The sequence below is a fragment of the Orycteropus afer genome, unplaced genomic scaffold (assembly GCF_000298275.1).
Source record: "Orycteropus afer afer isolate SDZICR_OR568_19922 unplaced genomic scaffold, OryAfe1.0 scaffold00083, whole genome shotgun sequence".
In the NCBI taxonomy this organism is placed as follows: Eukaryota; Metazoa; Chordata; class Mammalia; order Tubulidentata; family Orycteropodidae; genus Orycteropus; species Orycteropus afer.
Genome location: NW_006921670.1, coordinates 612,674 through 628,137, shown reverse-complemented (window position 1 = coordinate 628,137; position 15,464 = coordinate 612,674). Strand labels below are relative to the sequence as shown.

Below are 15,464 nucleotides of genomic sequence, written 5' to 3'. Positions count from 1 at the left end.
GCAGCCACCCACCCCCTGAAGAGCTAGGGCCCACCCCCTGGACTCGGAGAACCCAGGGCACCCACCAGGTGGGGGAATAAGTATTCTGAGGGGTGAGAGGCCCCCATCCACTCCCTGCTGTCTGCTCCTGGGAAGACACAGGGGGAAAAGTGCTACTTACCGATGGCAGCCATCTCCCAAGGGCCCAGTACCTGGCTGGGGTCACGTGCAGTCCTACGTCATCCCCGTCCTGCAGCCTCCGTTCAGCAGGAACGGGGCAGGTATATGAGACTACCCCATCCCCATAATACAGAGGCTGCTTGGGCAACATAAACTTCCAGCCAGTGAATCCTTAGGGGCTAACGTGAGAAGCAGGGGTGGAAGGTGCCCCAGCAGAAGAAGCCCTCTAAACAGCCTCGTGGGGTAGCTGTCACCCAAGCCAAAGGTGGGGACCCCGGGACCAGAGTCCTTACCCCACACCTCTGCCAGCCACCTGGGTCTCCACTGCCCAGACTCTCACCTGGAGGCGAGCTGGGCCATTCAGAGGAATAAAGCCGCCTGACTCACAAGATCATGCTGTGGTTTTGAATGGGGACCCTGCCCAGGCTCTAACGCTCGGCTGTACCAGACCGGCCTCCTGCTCAGTCTGTTTGCCAGGAGTCCAGCAGGCCAAGGTGGGCTCAGTGGAGGCAGGGTGGCTGCTGAGAGCTGGAGCCTCCAGGCATATGCCAGGGTCTTGGGAGTAACGCCAAGAAGGCAACAATTTGGGGACCCTCATGCCAGAGTGAGGGATGAGCCTTCTGGGAACTTGGAGGTAACTGAGGCCCAGGGACCTCCCCCAGATCGCGTGGTGATTAGGCCAGCAGCCTGTGGGGTGGTCTGTCTACTGGCTCCTAGTCCACTGCTGCCCCCTCCTGCATCCCATCCATGCGCTTCGCTGAGTAGCAGTAGGTGTCGCGGGGAGGAGGTGGTTTAGGGGAGGAGGTGGTTTAGAGCCCACGGTTGAAAGGACACGGTGACTCACTGGGTGGAGGTGGAGGTGGAGATGAGGAAGGAGGCACCATCCAGCCTCACACGCGTGTATCCCTGTTTGAACAGTGGTCGATGCAGGAATTACTGGCCAACGTCGGGGCTCTGTGGAGCTTGAGAAAGGTTGAGGCGAGGAGTTCCAGAGACTGTACCATCTGAGAGGCAGACGATGTAGAAGACAGCTGGGAGGTGGGGACGTGCACTGTGGAGGCTGGGAGACCCCGAGACCATGCCAACGAGCGGCCCAGAGCAAGGATCAGAGCAAGGCACAGGGAGCGTGGATGGGCCTTGGGCCCAGGCCCGAAGGAGGCCCAGGGACATGCCTCTGGAGCGGCGGAGTCTCGGCAACCAAAGGGAAGGGAGTAGAGGGGCGAGCCAGGCTGGAGGGGCAGGCAGAGGATGACGTGTAGCCAACTTTTTTTTGAAGCTCTACTGGGAGAAGGCCGATTGCAGTGCCTCAGAGGGAGATAGCCACTAGGGGATGTTTTTTTTTTTTTTCCAGATTTGGAGCAGCCCTAGCTTGAATGAAGGGGCAGCTTCAGGCAGACGGGGTATCCCAGGCGCCAGGAGATGGAGCAGGCCGGTAGCAGGGGCTGCATCCATGGTTGGACCCACCTGGAGGTGGAGGCAGGATGTGAACAGACCCCACCCAGTGGTTCTCAGGGTGCTTACCAAGTAGGCAGAACCCGGCGCTGGAATCAGTACCTGGGCACCCAGACTTGAGTGGAGTGTGGGGGATGGACTTAAACAAAAGCTTAGCTGCTTGAACTCACCAACAGCTGTGCGAAGAAGGCAATCTGCGTCCATAAAGATTTACAACCTTGGAAACCTTTTGGGGCAATACTACCAGCCCTTTGTGTTGCTCTGAGTTAGAATCCACTCAAGGGCAACACATTTGATTTTCAATGAGTGAGGGTGGCAGTAGTAATGTGTTCTTCTAACAAGCACTCCACCTGCCCTGTGAAGCTTATTCAAGTGAGACCTACTGGAGTGGACAGCTGACCTGCTTTGTGACTGGGGAGACTGGAGCAAGGCATAAACTTAGGGGTCTAGGAGCTGAAGGGCTAGGACAAAGGGGGATGGAAGGGCTGTGGGCATGGAAAGCAAAGCCCTGAGGGTAGAGAGGGTGGTGGAGAAGCTGTTTATACTCCCTAGGACTTGGGGCCTGACCAGACAAGGGGTGGCAGGAGCAGGGAGGGGTGGCCATGGCGAGGGGTCATAGCAGGAAGGGAGGAGGCATCCAAGGAAGGTTTCAAATGCAGCAAAGGCTGGGGGCAGCTGAGTGAAATCAGCCAGCAGAGAGAGCCCCAGGGCAGTGGGGCTGGCGAGTCGGAGTTCCCAGCCTCCTCCACATCTCCATCTTGGTTGGCTGCCTGCATGACTCTAAGGCACTGGGCCTTTCCGTCTTCTGGTCTAGCCCTTCATTTTATACACTGGGAACCTGAGGTCCAGAGAGTGACAGCCCCTTGTCAAAGGGCCCCCAGCTTGGGTTGTTTCTATTGTACCAGCTGCCCATGTTGTCCCCCACAGGGCAGAGGATGTGGCCATGCCCGCCACCCCCACCCCTGGACACAAATACACATACATGAGCGTGATAACAGGACAGAGTCTCTGGGCTTTAGGACAAAGCTCCATTATTTTGGGGTCAGTCTGTCCCACTTTCAGTTTAGCCCCTATCCCCAAAGTGGCCCAGAGAAAGAGGGAAGCACTCAAGCTGCAGTGTCTTTAGGTTTTATTACATAGTGGGTTCAGACACAGCTGAGAACCAAGTACCCATCCGGGGAAGTCAAGCCCCCGCCCCCCCCCCGACTCTCCCCTGGGCAAAAGGAAGAGTCTCCCCCTCTTTCCCACGTCACAAGTTCCTGAGTTGCTCAAGGGCCCTGCTGACCCACTTCTGCCCGGGGGGTCGGGGATGAGGGCTCTCTACTAGCGGTGAAGATGGGAGGGGGTGCGGCCAAGGTAAAGGCCATGTCTCCCATCCAAACCCCACCAATACCTGAACCTCCACTTACACACACTGTCCTGTGGGGTTAGGCCAGTCTTTCTGGCTCCCAGGGTGGGTGACGGGCATGCCCCTGCCCGTGCCTAGTGCTTTAGGCACCCCGAGGGCTTTCCCCACCCCATTCCAATCTGCACCCTCACAACCACCCTGTGAGGTAGGGGGGGTGCGAGGAGTTCCCCCGAGTGACAGGCAGGGAGACTATGGCTCAAGGAGGTGACAGGACTGGGCCAAGAGGGCGTGTATCCACCACGCAGCAGGGGACTCCGGGGGAGGGAGCAAATGGGCTTCGGAGACACAGCTGGACAGTGTCACACATTGGCCACAGGCAGGAGGCTCTGCCAAGGGGTCCCAAGGCCCACCTCAGGGCTCGAGAGGGCCCAGCAGACCCCCACAGGTGCAGACAGAAATGGCAGAGGGGAGGATGCTTCCCCCGCCTCAGGCCAGGGGCCCACCCCATGGTACAAAAACAAAGGGTTTCAGATGGGAACCCCAATTCCCTGGAGGTGATCTGAGGTCTCACATCCGGGTACCTCTGGCTTGTAACAGCTAGAAAATAAGAGGGGGAAGGGACAGGGGGCAGGGGTGGGTGGCCAGAAAACCAGGGAGGGGGATGAGGGGGCAGGCAGTGGGGGTGGGGGTGCAAGGGCCAGGAGAAGGCAGAGAGGAGATTGAGACGGAAGGAGGGAGAGGGAGAGGGAAAGAGAGAGAGAGAGAACAGGTGAGTTACAGGCCCCTTCGGGAGGGAGGTGTGGGAGGAAGCCCACAGAGAGGGAGTCAGAGCTGGGGGGGTCAGGAAGGGGTCCCCCACCTGGGGCAGGAGTAGTGGCTCTCCTGTGGCCACTTAGGGAGTCCAGGTTCTCTGCCAAGACTCTGGCCAGTGGGATCAGGGACAGGAGAGGCAGGTCACTGCAGTCCCAGGCAAAAGGGGTCACAGAGAGCAGCTGTCCCCATTTTGGAGGCAACCGTGGCCCAGAGAGGGACAGTGACCTGCCCAAGGTCACACACCAGGTAGCTAAAACTGAGTGGGGGCTTCTGGACACCTGGCCACAGCCGATGCTCAGTTCCCTCTGGCTGACTCCTCATAGGCCCACGGAATCCAACTGCGGGCCTGTCCTCCCCGCCCCAGGGAATGGAGCAGTGCGGTCAGACAGGGATGCAGGGCTCCCGGCGCAGGGGTGAGGACCCGGCCTCTGCATCAGTGTCCCTCCCCAGCTCGGCTCCGGCATTTACCAGCAGGTGGGAACATTCCCACCCTCTCTTCTCCTCTCAGAGCCTCACACCCAACGCCAAGACAGGCCAAGAAACTTGGGTGGGGGAGGAAAGCCGCTGAAAGCTCGGCTCAAGTCCGAGGAGCCAGAGATGACCCCCTCCTCGCTTCCGCCCTCCCTCCAGCTCCGCCAAGCTACAAACCAGGGACGGCGGCTCTGGGGGCGGGCGAGGGGCCGAGCAGAAGCCCTCACTGCAAGCTCAGCCTCAGGTCTGAGAGGGTGCAGACGGGAACCTGCAAGGACGAAACGTGAGGAGGAGGCGCAGGGGCGAGGGGAGGAGCCAGGCCAGGGCGGGGCTGTGGCCAAGGCCCGGCCTCAGGGCTGCCCTATGGCAGCCCCCAAGGAGGAGGTACAGCTGCGCCCCTCCTCCCCAGGCTGGGACGCAGGAGGTGCCAGAAGGGGCACAGGAGGCGGCAGGTGGAGCGCTCTGGGGTGCGGGGCTCGGGGGCTCGGGTGGAGAGTGCGGGAGGCTGGGACCAGGGCAGCCCTGGGATGGAGGCGCGAGCAGGCAGAGAGGAAACTCGGACAGGGGCAGAGAGGGAAGAGGCAGGGTGCAGATGAGATCCAGGAGGAAGAGGAGGCGGATGGAGATGAGGCAGGACCTCCAGCAGGAAGTGGAGGAGGAGGAGGAGGAGGAGGAGGAGGCGGTGGTGGTGGGAGGAAGGAAAGATTAGCGTGCTCCTGAGATGACTGGGCTGCAAAGAGAAAGTGAGAGAAGGGATGGTTAAGCGGCTGAGGTGGCGCTGAGCTAGCCCTGGTGGCCCGCCCCCCAGCAGTCCCGGGGACCCAGGTTCTGCGCTGGCTCCAGCAGGGAGTGGGCTGGAGGCTCCGGCTGTGTTAGCAATCACTCTCCTTGGGGATTGGCTGCACCTTTCTCCTGCGTATCTGCCTCCACCTGCACCTGTTCCTGTTCCACCTCCACCTCCACCTCCTCCTCCTCCTGCTGTTCCTCCTCCTCCTCCTCCAGCGGCTCCTCCTCGCTCTGTGAACCAGCCGGCGGACCCAGGGAAGAAAGAGTGGAGATGCTAACAAGTGGACCTCCTATCTCGGGGCAGGGCGGGGCGGGCAAGGTTCAGAGGGCCCTCCAGGAGAGGGCAGCGCCACAGCCAAGGAAGCTGGGGAGTCTCCCCCACAGCCCTGGAAGCTTGGGGAAGGCCTGGGGAAAGCCAGCCCAGGACTGACCCCTCCCATGGGGGATGCTCATGGGTCAGTCTGGCTATTGCTAAAGGGAGCAAGGCTGGGGCACGGGGGTGAAGGGGACAGGGGACAGTGTGGCCAGGGCATCCTTGAAGGCAATCTGGGAAGGCCTCGTTTTAGGAGTCACCCTAAGGAGAAATGTGGCCAAGGAAGCCCAGGGCCGGCACCACCCAGACCCGGGCCACCAGCAAATGGCTGGTGCTCCAGGCCTGGGGCTTTGCCCAGTGGACACTCCAGAGAGACTGAGCAGCAGCTCCCTCTGACCCCAGCAGGGCAGTGTCAGCCTCTGGCAGCACCAGGGGGGTTGGCAGGGGGTCACGGCAGGACAGGAGGCAGACAGACAGACAGACAGGAAGCCAGAGTTCATAAGGCTCCCCTGCACAGGGACAGGCCCCCAGGAGGAGGAATGGCAGCTCATCTCCCTACTCCACCGAAAGCCCCAGGCTTCCGACCAGCTTGGGGTCCAGGTGGCAGGAACCCTGTTCAACCCGTCCCCCATAACGGCTGGGGGCTGCCAAAGTGTCCTTGGGAGAGAGGCGGCCTCACAGGCCACAAGGAGGCCCTGCAGAGTTCCCGCTGCCCTCCTGCAGAGCGCCAGATACGGTGGCCTGGGCCAGGACAGGGTTTGCCAGGCCGGACTCCCCACCCCAGCCCAGGCCAACAGGGGTCTTTCACCCACTCTGGGAAATAAACTGGCCTCTTGGGTCCTGAGGTCTCAAGCTTGAAGGCACCCCGGCAGTGAGAACGACTACGTGGTCCATCCCCTCACTTCACAGAGAACACAATGAGGGCGCTGAGAGGAGATGGGCCTTGCCGGAGGCCACACAGAGAGCAAGCGACACGCCACGGCCCTGCCCCCAGCTCCGTGCACCCTTCCTCATGCCACACACCTTGTGGCCATCCGAGTCCACACTGGACTGTCCCATCTCACAGTCCCCTAGCCTGGGCCCGTGGAACTGGCATGAGCAGACAGAAGCCCAGACGGCATGGGATGGGATGATGTCAGTTGTGACCATGGAGAATTATGCATGTGCGACAGGAGGGAGGAAGCAGCAGCAGGGATGGCAAGGTGGGAACAGGAAGGGAGTGGAGAAGAAAGGGGGGCTTTTCCGGATCAGGGCCACCATGGCCAGCACTGGGCGGGCTCACCTTGGTTTGGCGGCTGGATTCAGAGCTCAGCCCATGTGGGGGGCTGTAAAGTTCCTTAGACACCACGCACAGGAACTCTGCCTGGTCCTCACTGCCGTAGTTGTAGGAGGAGCCGATGGTCACCAGCTGCAGGGAGGGGCACAGAAGAATGAGGAAAGAGGCTGCAGCCAGGGGCACCTGTCAGGGTGTCCACTTAGGTCCTGACCTTGCTGTCCTGCTTAGGCCCAACCCTGGGTTGTAGAGGCCACCTGTGGCCAGAAAGACAGTCTTCTCCCCACCCCCACACCTATACCTCGGATTCTGTTCCACAGGCCCACACTCCCCACCTGGCATGGCCAAGCCCGACCCCCAGACAAAGGGGACAGCGGCATCACCACCACAGCCCCCCTACCCCAGTCTAACCCAAGGCCCAGGAGGCCACTTCCTAAAACCAGGCCTGTAATGGGCTACAAACCTGCCCCAGATGTGGCCGAGCAGCCTCAGGGCCAGCCTGCAGTTTGCATCCATGGAGCCCCATAGAAAATCGCCTTCACTCTTGGAAGCAGAGGTAGGACAGGCTGTCCGTCTGTAGTGCAATGGGTCTCTTTCCTATGGCCATCACTTTTATATGGCTTTTCTTGCCATGGTCTTGTATCTCCCACCAAATGAATGGGTGAGACTATGCAAATAAGGTGCTTGTGGCCTATGCAGGGGATTGGACAGCTTGCTAATAATGCAAATAAGGGCCATGGTGTCTTTGTGGGGATGGGACAACGCAAATAAGGTGTATGGAACCCTACTGAGGGGATTGATCAGTTTTGCCATTTTGCTAGGCTTAATAGCGACAGAGAAGGGGGACCCCACTAGTACACCAAGAAGAGATGCGAGTGGAGAGTGTCCTCTGGCCTCTGGGTCCCTGAGCTGAGAACCTACTAGACCCGGGAGACAGGACTGTGACATCTGAGGTGGCACAATCAGTCAGAAGTGGCAGCAGAACCAGGAGACCGGTGTGAGATGGCACACTGGCCTTCCAGCCTGTGGTGCGAGGCTGACACAGTGGGTGTGCTGACCACAGAGGAGGAGAGCCGAGTGCTTTCAGACGGGAAGCTTGCTGAAGGAGTAAGTGCCTCCAAGCACTCAACCAAGCAAGGCTTGCTTACTCAAGAAGCAAGAGGGACGAGTGCCTTCTGGCCAAGGCATACTGGTAGAGTGGGTGCCCCCAGACACTTACTGGCAGAGCTTGAGCAGGGCAGAGGCTGGTCCAAGGGGCTGAGGGCCAGAGAGAGGCCTGCCTTTGGGCATGGCTGAGAAGAGGCTATCCTGATCAAAGAACTATATCTTGAGGCATTCCTGATCCTGAGCTTCTGTAATAAACCCCATAAAGATGAATATGGTCTGTGATGGTCTTTGCAATGAATTAGCAGACCCAGCAGAGAAGTAGAGCACTGTGGGAGTGCCGTGGGAGGGACAGTGGGCTCTGCCTCACAGCACTCAGCCGTGGGCTGTTGATCCTGCTCCTACCTTGGGAAGTTAGATGAGGAGGTCAGCAAGGCTGCTCCATCTCATTTTTATACCATTCATTAGGCCAGAAGACAAACAACCAATGGCCTGTGACCTGCTCATTCAGGTCCTAAAAGGGGTCTGTCTTTATCTTGGGTCCCTAGAATAACCACACCCACAGGGTCCTTTCTGGCTGATGATCACACGCCTGATCTCATTCCACATTTACATAATGGTGGGGCAGCTGGGGACAAGTATATGGGCCCCTTTGGGGGAGGCAGCTTGGAGAGGTGGTTAGAGAGCCAGGAAGAGGTGAATGGGATTAAAACCCTGGATCTTGAGTTCCCTCTGGGGTCTTGTAGCCTTAACTACTTCCAATAATTCGCACAACACAAATGCAAATGCAATGAGTGTACCCTGGATGGGAATTACATCAATGACCCTTCTGCTCTTCACAATGGTCCTACAAAGGAGGTACTATTGAACCACATCACGGAGTAGGAAACTGGGGCCCCGAGAGGAGACACAGCTTGCTCAAGGTCCCACAGCCTGTCAGTGGTGAGGCCTACATGTGAAACCAGAGCTGACTTCCATGCTGGGCTGGTCCAGCCTCACTGCTTGGCCTTCTCCCTTCTTCAGTGCCCACATGCAGGGAGCTGGGGTGAGTGTGATAAAGGGCTAGCAAAACCCTCTCCTTCTCCAAGGGCAAATCTGACCGTGGGTTAACTTTCTGGCTCTGCTCCTCTGGATATCTGATCAACAGGAAGGTCAGCTCTATGACTAAGTGACACTGTGGTGAAAACCCCAAGTAGCAAACTGCATCATCGGTTCCTGAAGAGGAACTATGTGTCACCTAACACTAGATGGGAAGCCACTGCTCTGGACTCCCCTGCCTATGGTGACACTTGTACCTGGGCATGTACCTCGTGGACACCCTGCAACCGTTGTCTATGGGATTGGTACAAGGCATGGGCTCTGAGGGAGATGGGGTGCTATGCCAAAGTGAACTCTACTCACCTATGTGGGTATCATCTCCTCCTACCTGAGCTGTCAACTGGGGGCCAGAGACACACCCCACACTGTGATGCTGAGTACCACACTTGGTGAGGACCCCACCACAGGGATTTCTGGAGCTGCCCTGCAACAGGCTGGGGCTCCTGTCCCCTCCCCTTCTCAGTGAATCAGCTGCCAAGTGAGGCCTTTGGCAGCTTTGTTTAGTCTTTAGAACACCCCGAGGTGGGGGCTGCAGTGGGGAACCAAGGTCCAGAGCTGCAGGGAGGGAGGGGCCTGAATGGTCAGGGAGCTGGGAGGTCCCAGGTGGGCCCCCGGCACCCATGCCCACAGCGTACCTGCTCGAAGCGCCAGCCGTCGGACATGGTGGAGACCATCTGCGTGAGCTCCTCCTCCTGGCACTGCAGCACGCGGTACACATGCTTGGGCGGCACCTGTGGGCAGAAGGGTGTGTGGGGGCAGCGCCAAGCACCAGTCCCCCAAGTTCTTCACTCCCTCACGCAACCACATACCCACAGATGAAGAGAGGGAGGAGGAGGAGGCAGACCGGGAGGAAGGGAGCCATGTCCTGAGCATCTATGTGCCAGGCACTCAACATGCATGATCTCATGTAGTCAAAGGATTTTCACTGAGGGTCAGAGAGGTTTGGTTATTTGCCCGAGGTCACCCAGCTAGAAGGCAGAAGACCCAGAACTGGAAACCAGGTGATACCAGGGAGGGCAGAAGGGGCCATAGGTGTCATTCCGGGTCAGGTCCTTGAGAAGACATGAGCACCACCCTTCAATGCCCTAGGGCTGGAAGGTGGTGGCTCACGATCCACATCCCGCAACTACCCCAAAGTGGGTGGACAACCCCTAGTCTCTCTACTTCCTCCTGCAGACCAGCCACTAAGTAGGGGGCCATCTCCACAAAATGGGCAATTTACTACTCCTGCATCACCCCCTGCAGGGGCCCCCATATCCTCATACCACAGGGACCCCATTTTGTGTATGAGGGAAGGATGAGTGGGCAGTGCTCAGCACCTCCATATTCCACAAAGGGAAACCAAGGTCCAGCGAGGGGCATGACTGGCCCAAGGTCACATAGCAAATGGTACTGACGCAGGGACAGAACCCACGCATCCACCTCTCACTCTGGAGCTGTGGTGGAGCGTCGGGCAGCCCTTAAAGGCCAGCTGCACCTCCTCAAGGGAAACACCAGTCCTGCCTCTCCCAGATTTCTCCACCACCCCTGCCCTGGCCATGGATGCTGCCCTCGTTCCCAACCTGTGTGACAGTGTAGTCCTTCTCCTCCATTCGGTCTTTGATGATGCGGATCAGGGGGCCAATGTTGTAGAATTCGGCTTCTTCCAGGACCCCTGGCATGGACAGAGCAGCCCCCAGGTCACTCTCACTGCCCATTGGGCCACTCTCTTCTGCTGAAACCTGTTTGCTCCAATCACACCCCTTCGGTGGGTGGGTGAGCTGAGCGTCTGCGAGTTCAGGGGTCAAGTAAGAGGGGCCATTTCCTCCCTTGGATCCCCACCCTCCCCATGAAAGGGCTGCAATGCCTCTATGCAGCCCCACTTCTCCTCGACTGTGTTGAGCACAGAGGCCTAGGGACGCTGCTGGCCTGTCCACCAATCAAGAGACAGCGGACTCACTGGGCCTGAGCCCTAAATGCCACAATCAGAAGAGCCTTGGCTGGCTCCTTGTTACACAATCCCATACTAAGTACCACTTTGTACATGCTAAGTACCACTCTGAGGACTATGGTGCACCTGACCCATGCCATGGTATTTTTAATCACCTCATAACTATGTGAAAGCTGGACAATGAATAAGGAAGATCAAAGAATTGATGCCTTTGAATTATGGTATTTGCAAAAAAAAAAAAGAAAAAAGAAAAGAAAAACCTTAAACTCACTGTCATCAAGTCAATTCCAACTCAGCAACCTCTCATTGGGTTTCTGAGGCTGTAAATCTTTATGAAAGTAGATTGCCCCATCTTCCTTCCATGGAGCAGCTGGTGGGTTTGAACCGCCAACCTTCTAGTTAGCAGCCAAATACCTTATCCACATACCACCAGAGCTCCTTTGCAAAGAATACTGAATATACATAAAGAATACTGACTATACCACAGAGTGCTAGATGAATGAGCAAATCTATCTTGGAAGAGGTACAGCCAGAATGCTGCTTAGAAGTGAGGTTGGTGGGATTCCCTCTCAGGTATTTTGGACGTGTTCTCAGAAGGAACCAGTCCCTGGAGAAGGACATCATGCATGGTGAAGTAGAGGGTGAGCAACAAAGAGGAAGACCTTCAATCAGATGGATTCACACAGTGGCTGCAACAACAGGCTCATACAACATAGCAATGGTTGTAAGGATGGCACAGGACCAAGCAGTGTTTGGTTTGCACTGCTGTACGTGAGGTCGCTATGGGTCAGGGCCAATTAAGTACCACATAGAGTCCCTGCGTGATGCAAATAGTTAGTATACTAGGCTGCTAACCGAAAGCCTGCAGGTTTGAGTCCAACCAGAGGCACCTCGGAAGGAAGGCCTGGCAATCTCCGCCTGAAAACCCAGCCACTGAAAACCTCATGGAGCACATTCTATTCTGACATTCGTGTGGTCATCCCAAGTCGGGATCAAGTCAATGGCAATTATGTACTAGACACTATGCTGAGCACACCTATCCTTTATTGCATTTAATTCTCAGCCCCGTGAAGGAGGTACTTTCATTATCTTCGCTTAACCTATGGTGAAAATGAGGCTCCGAAAGGGAAGCACCTTGTCCAGGGTCACACAGCAAATAACAGCAGAGCCTGGTAACAGCTTCAGAGCCCATGTTTCCTCACATGAATGCATGAGATTTGTGCACATTCAGCTGCCCGAGCCCAGTTCTTCACCGTTCGTGGAGCACTTCACATCTGTTGTCTCGTTTGCTCATCACAAGCCCCAGGGACACGGAAGGTGGCATCACTGTCCCGTTTTACAGTGACAGGAACCAAGGGTCTGAGAGGTTAAGCAAGTCACTTGGCCAGGGAAGGGGAACGAGCCCCAGGCCTTGGACTAAGCTCTTCTAAGCTCCTCCAAAGTAAGAGCCCTTCTGGTCCTTCCCTAGACTGGCCTCTGATCCACTTTGCAAGCCCCAGAAACCTGCACAGGCCCCACCACAGAGCAGGTAGTCAGTGAGTGTGTGGAGCCCCGCAGATGACAACCAACACCATGCCACGTGTCCTCGGTGCCAAGCACTGTGCTAAGTGCTGTGCTGGCACCAGCTCCTTTTACCCTCACAGCCGCCCAGTGAGGTGGGTGCTGTTGCTTTGCCCATTTCATAGATGGGGGCACAGAGAGGTAAGTAACCTGCCCAGGTCACACAGCAGTAAGTCTCCTCCCAGGTCCCCAGGGGCCCCTGCCTTGTCTGAAGGAACTGGGAGTAGCAACAATTTGAGAAACCCAGAACCTGTAAACAGGTGTTGGCTGTGACGCAGCTAGAGTGTTTACATCCCTCCCTGGGGGACCCGCTCCTGGGCCCAGCCACACCCATAATATCTGCGCTCCCATGGTGCCGCAGGAGAGCCTGGGGCTCTGATCTGAAGCCCTGACCTGCTGGGAAGCTGCTCAGCCTCCCATTTTCAGACGGGGAGGGATGGTCTGTGCTAGACACCCAGAGGGTGCAAGTGCTGGTGGCCTCATGACATCTGAAATCCAAGCACTACTCTCCACAATGCAGGTCACCACCCCCATCTGAAATACGTGAGAATTGGAGACTGAGAGAGAAGCAGCATGTCCAAGCTGGCCGGCAGTGTCAGGTGACCCAGAGCCACACCCAGTGCCCCAAGGAAGAGCTGACTTGGCATTAAGGCTCTCGGACCTATCTCTGGCTGGGGCTTTGCCCAGAAGCCATGGCCCCAGCCTCAGCTTCCCTGGCTGCTGGGCCCAGGGGTGGGGTCCTCAGGGCCTCCTGCTGAGAAACAGCCTCCCCCTTCCACCCACACTAGGACTGTGCTGCGGAGGCTGCCAGATCTGCGGAAGAGTCACCTGCTCCGCCCACCGCTGACTGCCAGGCCTCACCAGGCATCTGAGATACTAGAGCCCCCAAAGAAAGAGACCGCGACCTCTCCCCATGCCCTTTTCCGGCCCATTGCCTTCACCCCGGCCTCTGGTGTGACCATCCACACCTGGCTTCCCAGAGGCCAAGAAGAAAGAATACACCTGCCTACAATAGAGGCCGTGGGCTTCACTTACCCCCTCTACTCCCAAACCCAAATCCAAACTCGCTGCCATTGAGTCAGTCCCGACTCATAGCGACCACTCCTTGGGTTTCCGAGGCGGTATCTCCACGGAAGTAGATTGCCCAACCTTCCTTCCGAGGAGTGGCTGGTGGGTTTGAACCACCAGCCTTCTGGTTAGCAGTCAAGTGCCTTAGGCGCTACGCCACCAGAGCTCCCCCTCTACTCCCAGATGTCTCTATTGCCTCCCAAACACCACTCACTGACAGCTCAGGCCTGTCAGCTTGGTAGAGGCCCCAGGCTCAGTCTAGGCAGAGGCTTATGGGATTCAGCCCTGTCGGGGATGACAAGAGGCAGGAGACATGGGAGAAAGCAGATGTCCTCCCAGCTGTGACAAAGGCCTCGGGCCTCCATGGAAAACCCCAGACTGCAGAGGGCAGGACTAGGACGTGGGCCCCAGGGCAGCCCCCGAACCAACTCACCCTCCTCAGCCATGTCCTTGTCCAGCACCAGCTTGCCATGCCGGAGGAAGTTCAGGATGGGCCCGAAGTAGGTGGGGTCACGGTCAATGAGGTAGGCCCCGGTTTCATCCTACAGAGGTGGGGGGCACCGACAATGAGAGAAGAGAAAGGCCTCCTAGCCGGCCCAACCCCACACAGACACCTTCTCCTTCAAGCCCCAAAAAGTACCAGAGGGAGCGAGTTTAGAAGCAAGGAGGCAGTATGCTGGAGCAAAAAGTCTTTGGGGTCAAACAGACCTAGGTTCAAATTCTGCTTCTGCCTTTGCCCAACTGTGTGACCTTGGGGGTGTGATATGGCCTCTGAGCCCCACTCCTCTCCCCTGTAACCGAAGGTCACTGTGAGCACTCGGTGGATGAAGTCTGGGTGACCCCAGCCCTGGGTAGGGCTCAGTGAATGATCCTGTTAGTGGTTGTTCCCTGAAGCCAGCCCCACATTTCCACAGATCCCCAGTATTCAGTGAGTGTTTACAAGTTTCCAAAGGTACTACCACCTCATTGGACATTCACAGCCTGCAGGGAGGCAGGGCGGGCATCCAGGGCTCAAGTCTAAAGAGAGAAAACCGAGACCTCAAAAGGTGAAAGGACTTCACCAAGGTCACAAGGCCCAAGGGTCCTAGGATGGGATGACCTTAGAAGTCAACTCCAGGCCAGCCCACTGGGTGTCAGACCAGGAGGCTGAGCCTAGAATAGGGAAGGACCCACCCAAGGGCACACAGGCAGCTGGCAGCAGAGCTGGGATGGAAGCCTCTAACCCGTCTAGCGGGACCAGCTCTCCTCCTGGACGGAACCCATCCCAGAGGGCTCCATCCTACTCACCCCACCCCAAAGGGTGGAGAGAAGCGGCCTCATCCACTCCTTCCCCAGAGCGGGAGTCTGTTTGGGAAGGAAGATCCCATGGTGTGCGTCCGACCCTACAGCCCCAAAGGAAGGCGAGAATCCCGGATCCACTAGCCAGCCCCCAGGGGTGGGCGCCCTGGGTCAGCCCCGAAGGCTCCAAAGGGCCGCGGGCCTCGCGTTGTCCCGTTGCCACGGCAATGGGCACATCTCTCTTCCTTAGATCCACTCTGTCCCCCTTCCTCCTAGGTCTTCCTGCCTCTGGCCCTTCGGAAACAAGGCGAGGCGCGTCCTCAGCCTGGCAGGCAGCCCGGCCACACAGCGCGCTCCCGGGGGAGCCAGAGACCCCTGCCGAGCCGCCCCCCGCCCGCGGCCTCACCCGATCCGACTGCAGCTCCTCGCCCTGACACAGGCGGCTGAGAAAGGACTTCTGCTCCCGGCACAGGGTTTGTCGTGTGGTCAGGAACACCGTGCCCCCCACGTTGAGCCGCACCCACTTGCCCCAGCCGCCCGCCGCGCGCCCGCCCGCCCCCGCCGGCGGCGCTGCCTCCCCGGCCTCCATCCTCATCGCCCGCCGCGGCGTCTGCAGCTCCGGCGCCCGGCTGCAGAAGGCGCGCAGGGGCCGCGCCAGGCATGCCGGGAACTGTAGTCCACGCCGCCCCTGCGCCTTCCAGGTCTGCAGACTTCCATTCCCGCCCGCCTTTGTCTTTCGTGGGAGGCCACAAACGGGATCTCTAGAAGAAGCCCTTTGGCCAAATGATTGTGCTTAGGATCGGTCAAATTC

The 15,464-nt window shown here is 58.1% G+C and overlaps 1 protein-coding gene across 1 annotated transcript; it reads right to left on the bottom strand.

Annotated features, from left to right (window-relative positions):
• Nucleotides 1-3,486: 3,486 nt before the first annotated feature.
• KCTD17 (potassium channel tetramerization domain containing 17) lies at nucleotides 3,487-15,263 on the bottom strand. The gene is made up of 9 exons (XM_007941628.2): nucleotides 15,060-15,263; nucleotides 13,809-13,917; nucleotides 10,380-10,471; nucleotides 9,453-9,548; nucleotides 6,625-6,750; nucleotides 5,149-5,260; nucleotides 4,881-4,973; nucleotides 4,421-4,511; nucleotides 3,487-3,556 (listed from the first exon to the last, which is right to left on the bottom strand). Exons 1-9 carry the CDS (start codon nucleotides 15,246-15,248, stop codon nucleotides 3,487-3,489), a joined length of 978 nt encoding a protein of 325 aa, XP_007939819.1. The 5' UTR covers nucleotides 15,249-15,263.
• Between the last annotated feature and the right edge of the window lie 201 nt (nucleotides 15,264-15,464).

What these genes read in the sequence shown, in the direction of transcription:
- KCTD17 (XM_007941628.2), bottom strand. Translation starts at nt 15,248, where the DNA reads ATGAGGATGGAGGCCGGGGAGGCAGCGCCGCCGGCGGGGGCGGGCGGG. An exon ending in ACGGCTGGCGCTTCGAGCAG is followed by an intron (nt 6,751 to 9,452) that starts GTACGCTGTGGG and finishes CCCTCCCTGCAG; the next exon opens with CTGGTGACCATCGGCTCCTC. An exon ending in AATCCAGCCGCCAAACCAAG is followed by an intron (nt 5,261 to 6,624) that starts GTGAGCCCGCCC and finishes GCTGGTTCACAG; the next exon opens with AGCGAGGAGGAGCCGCTGGA.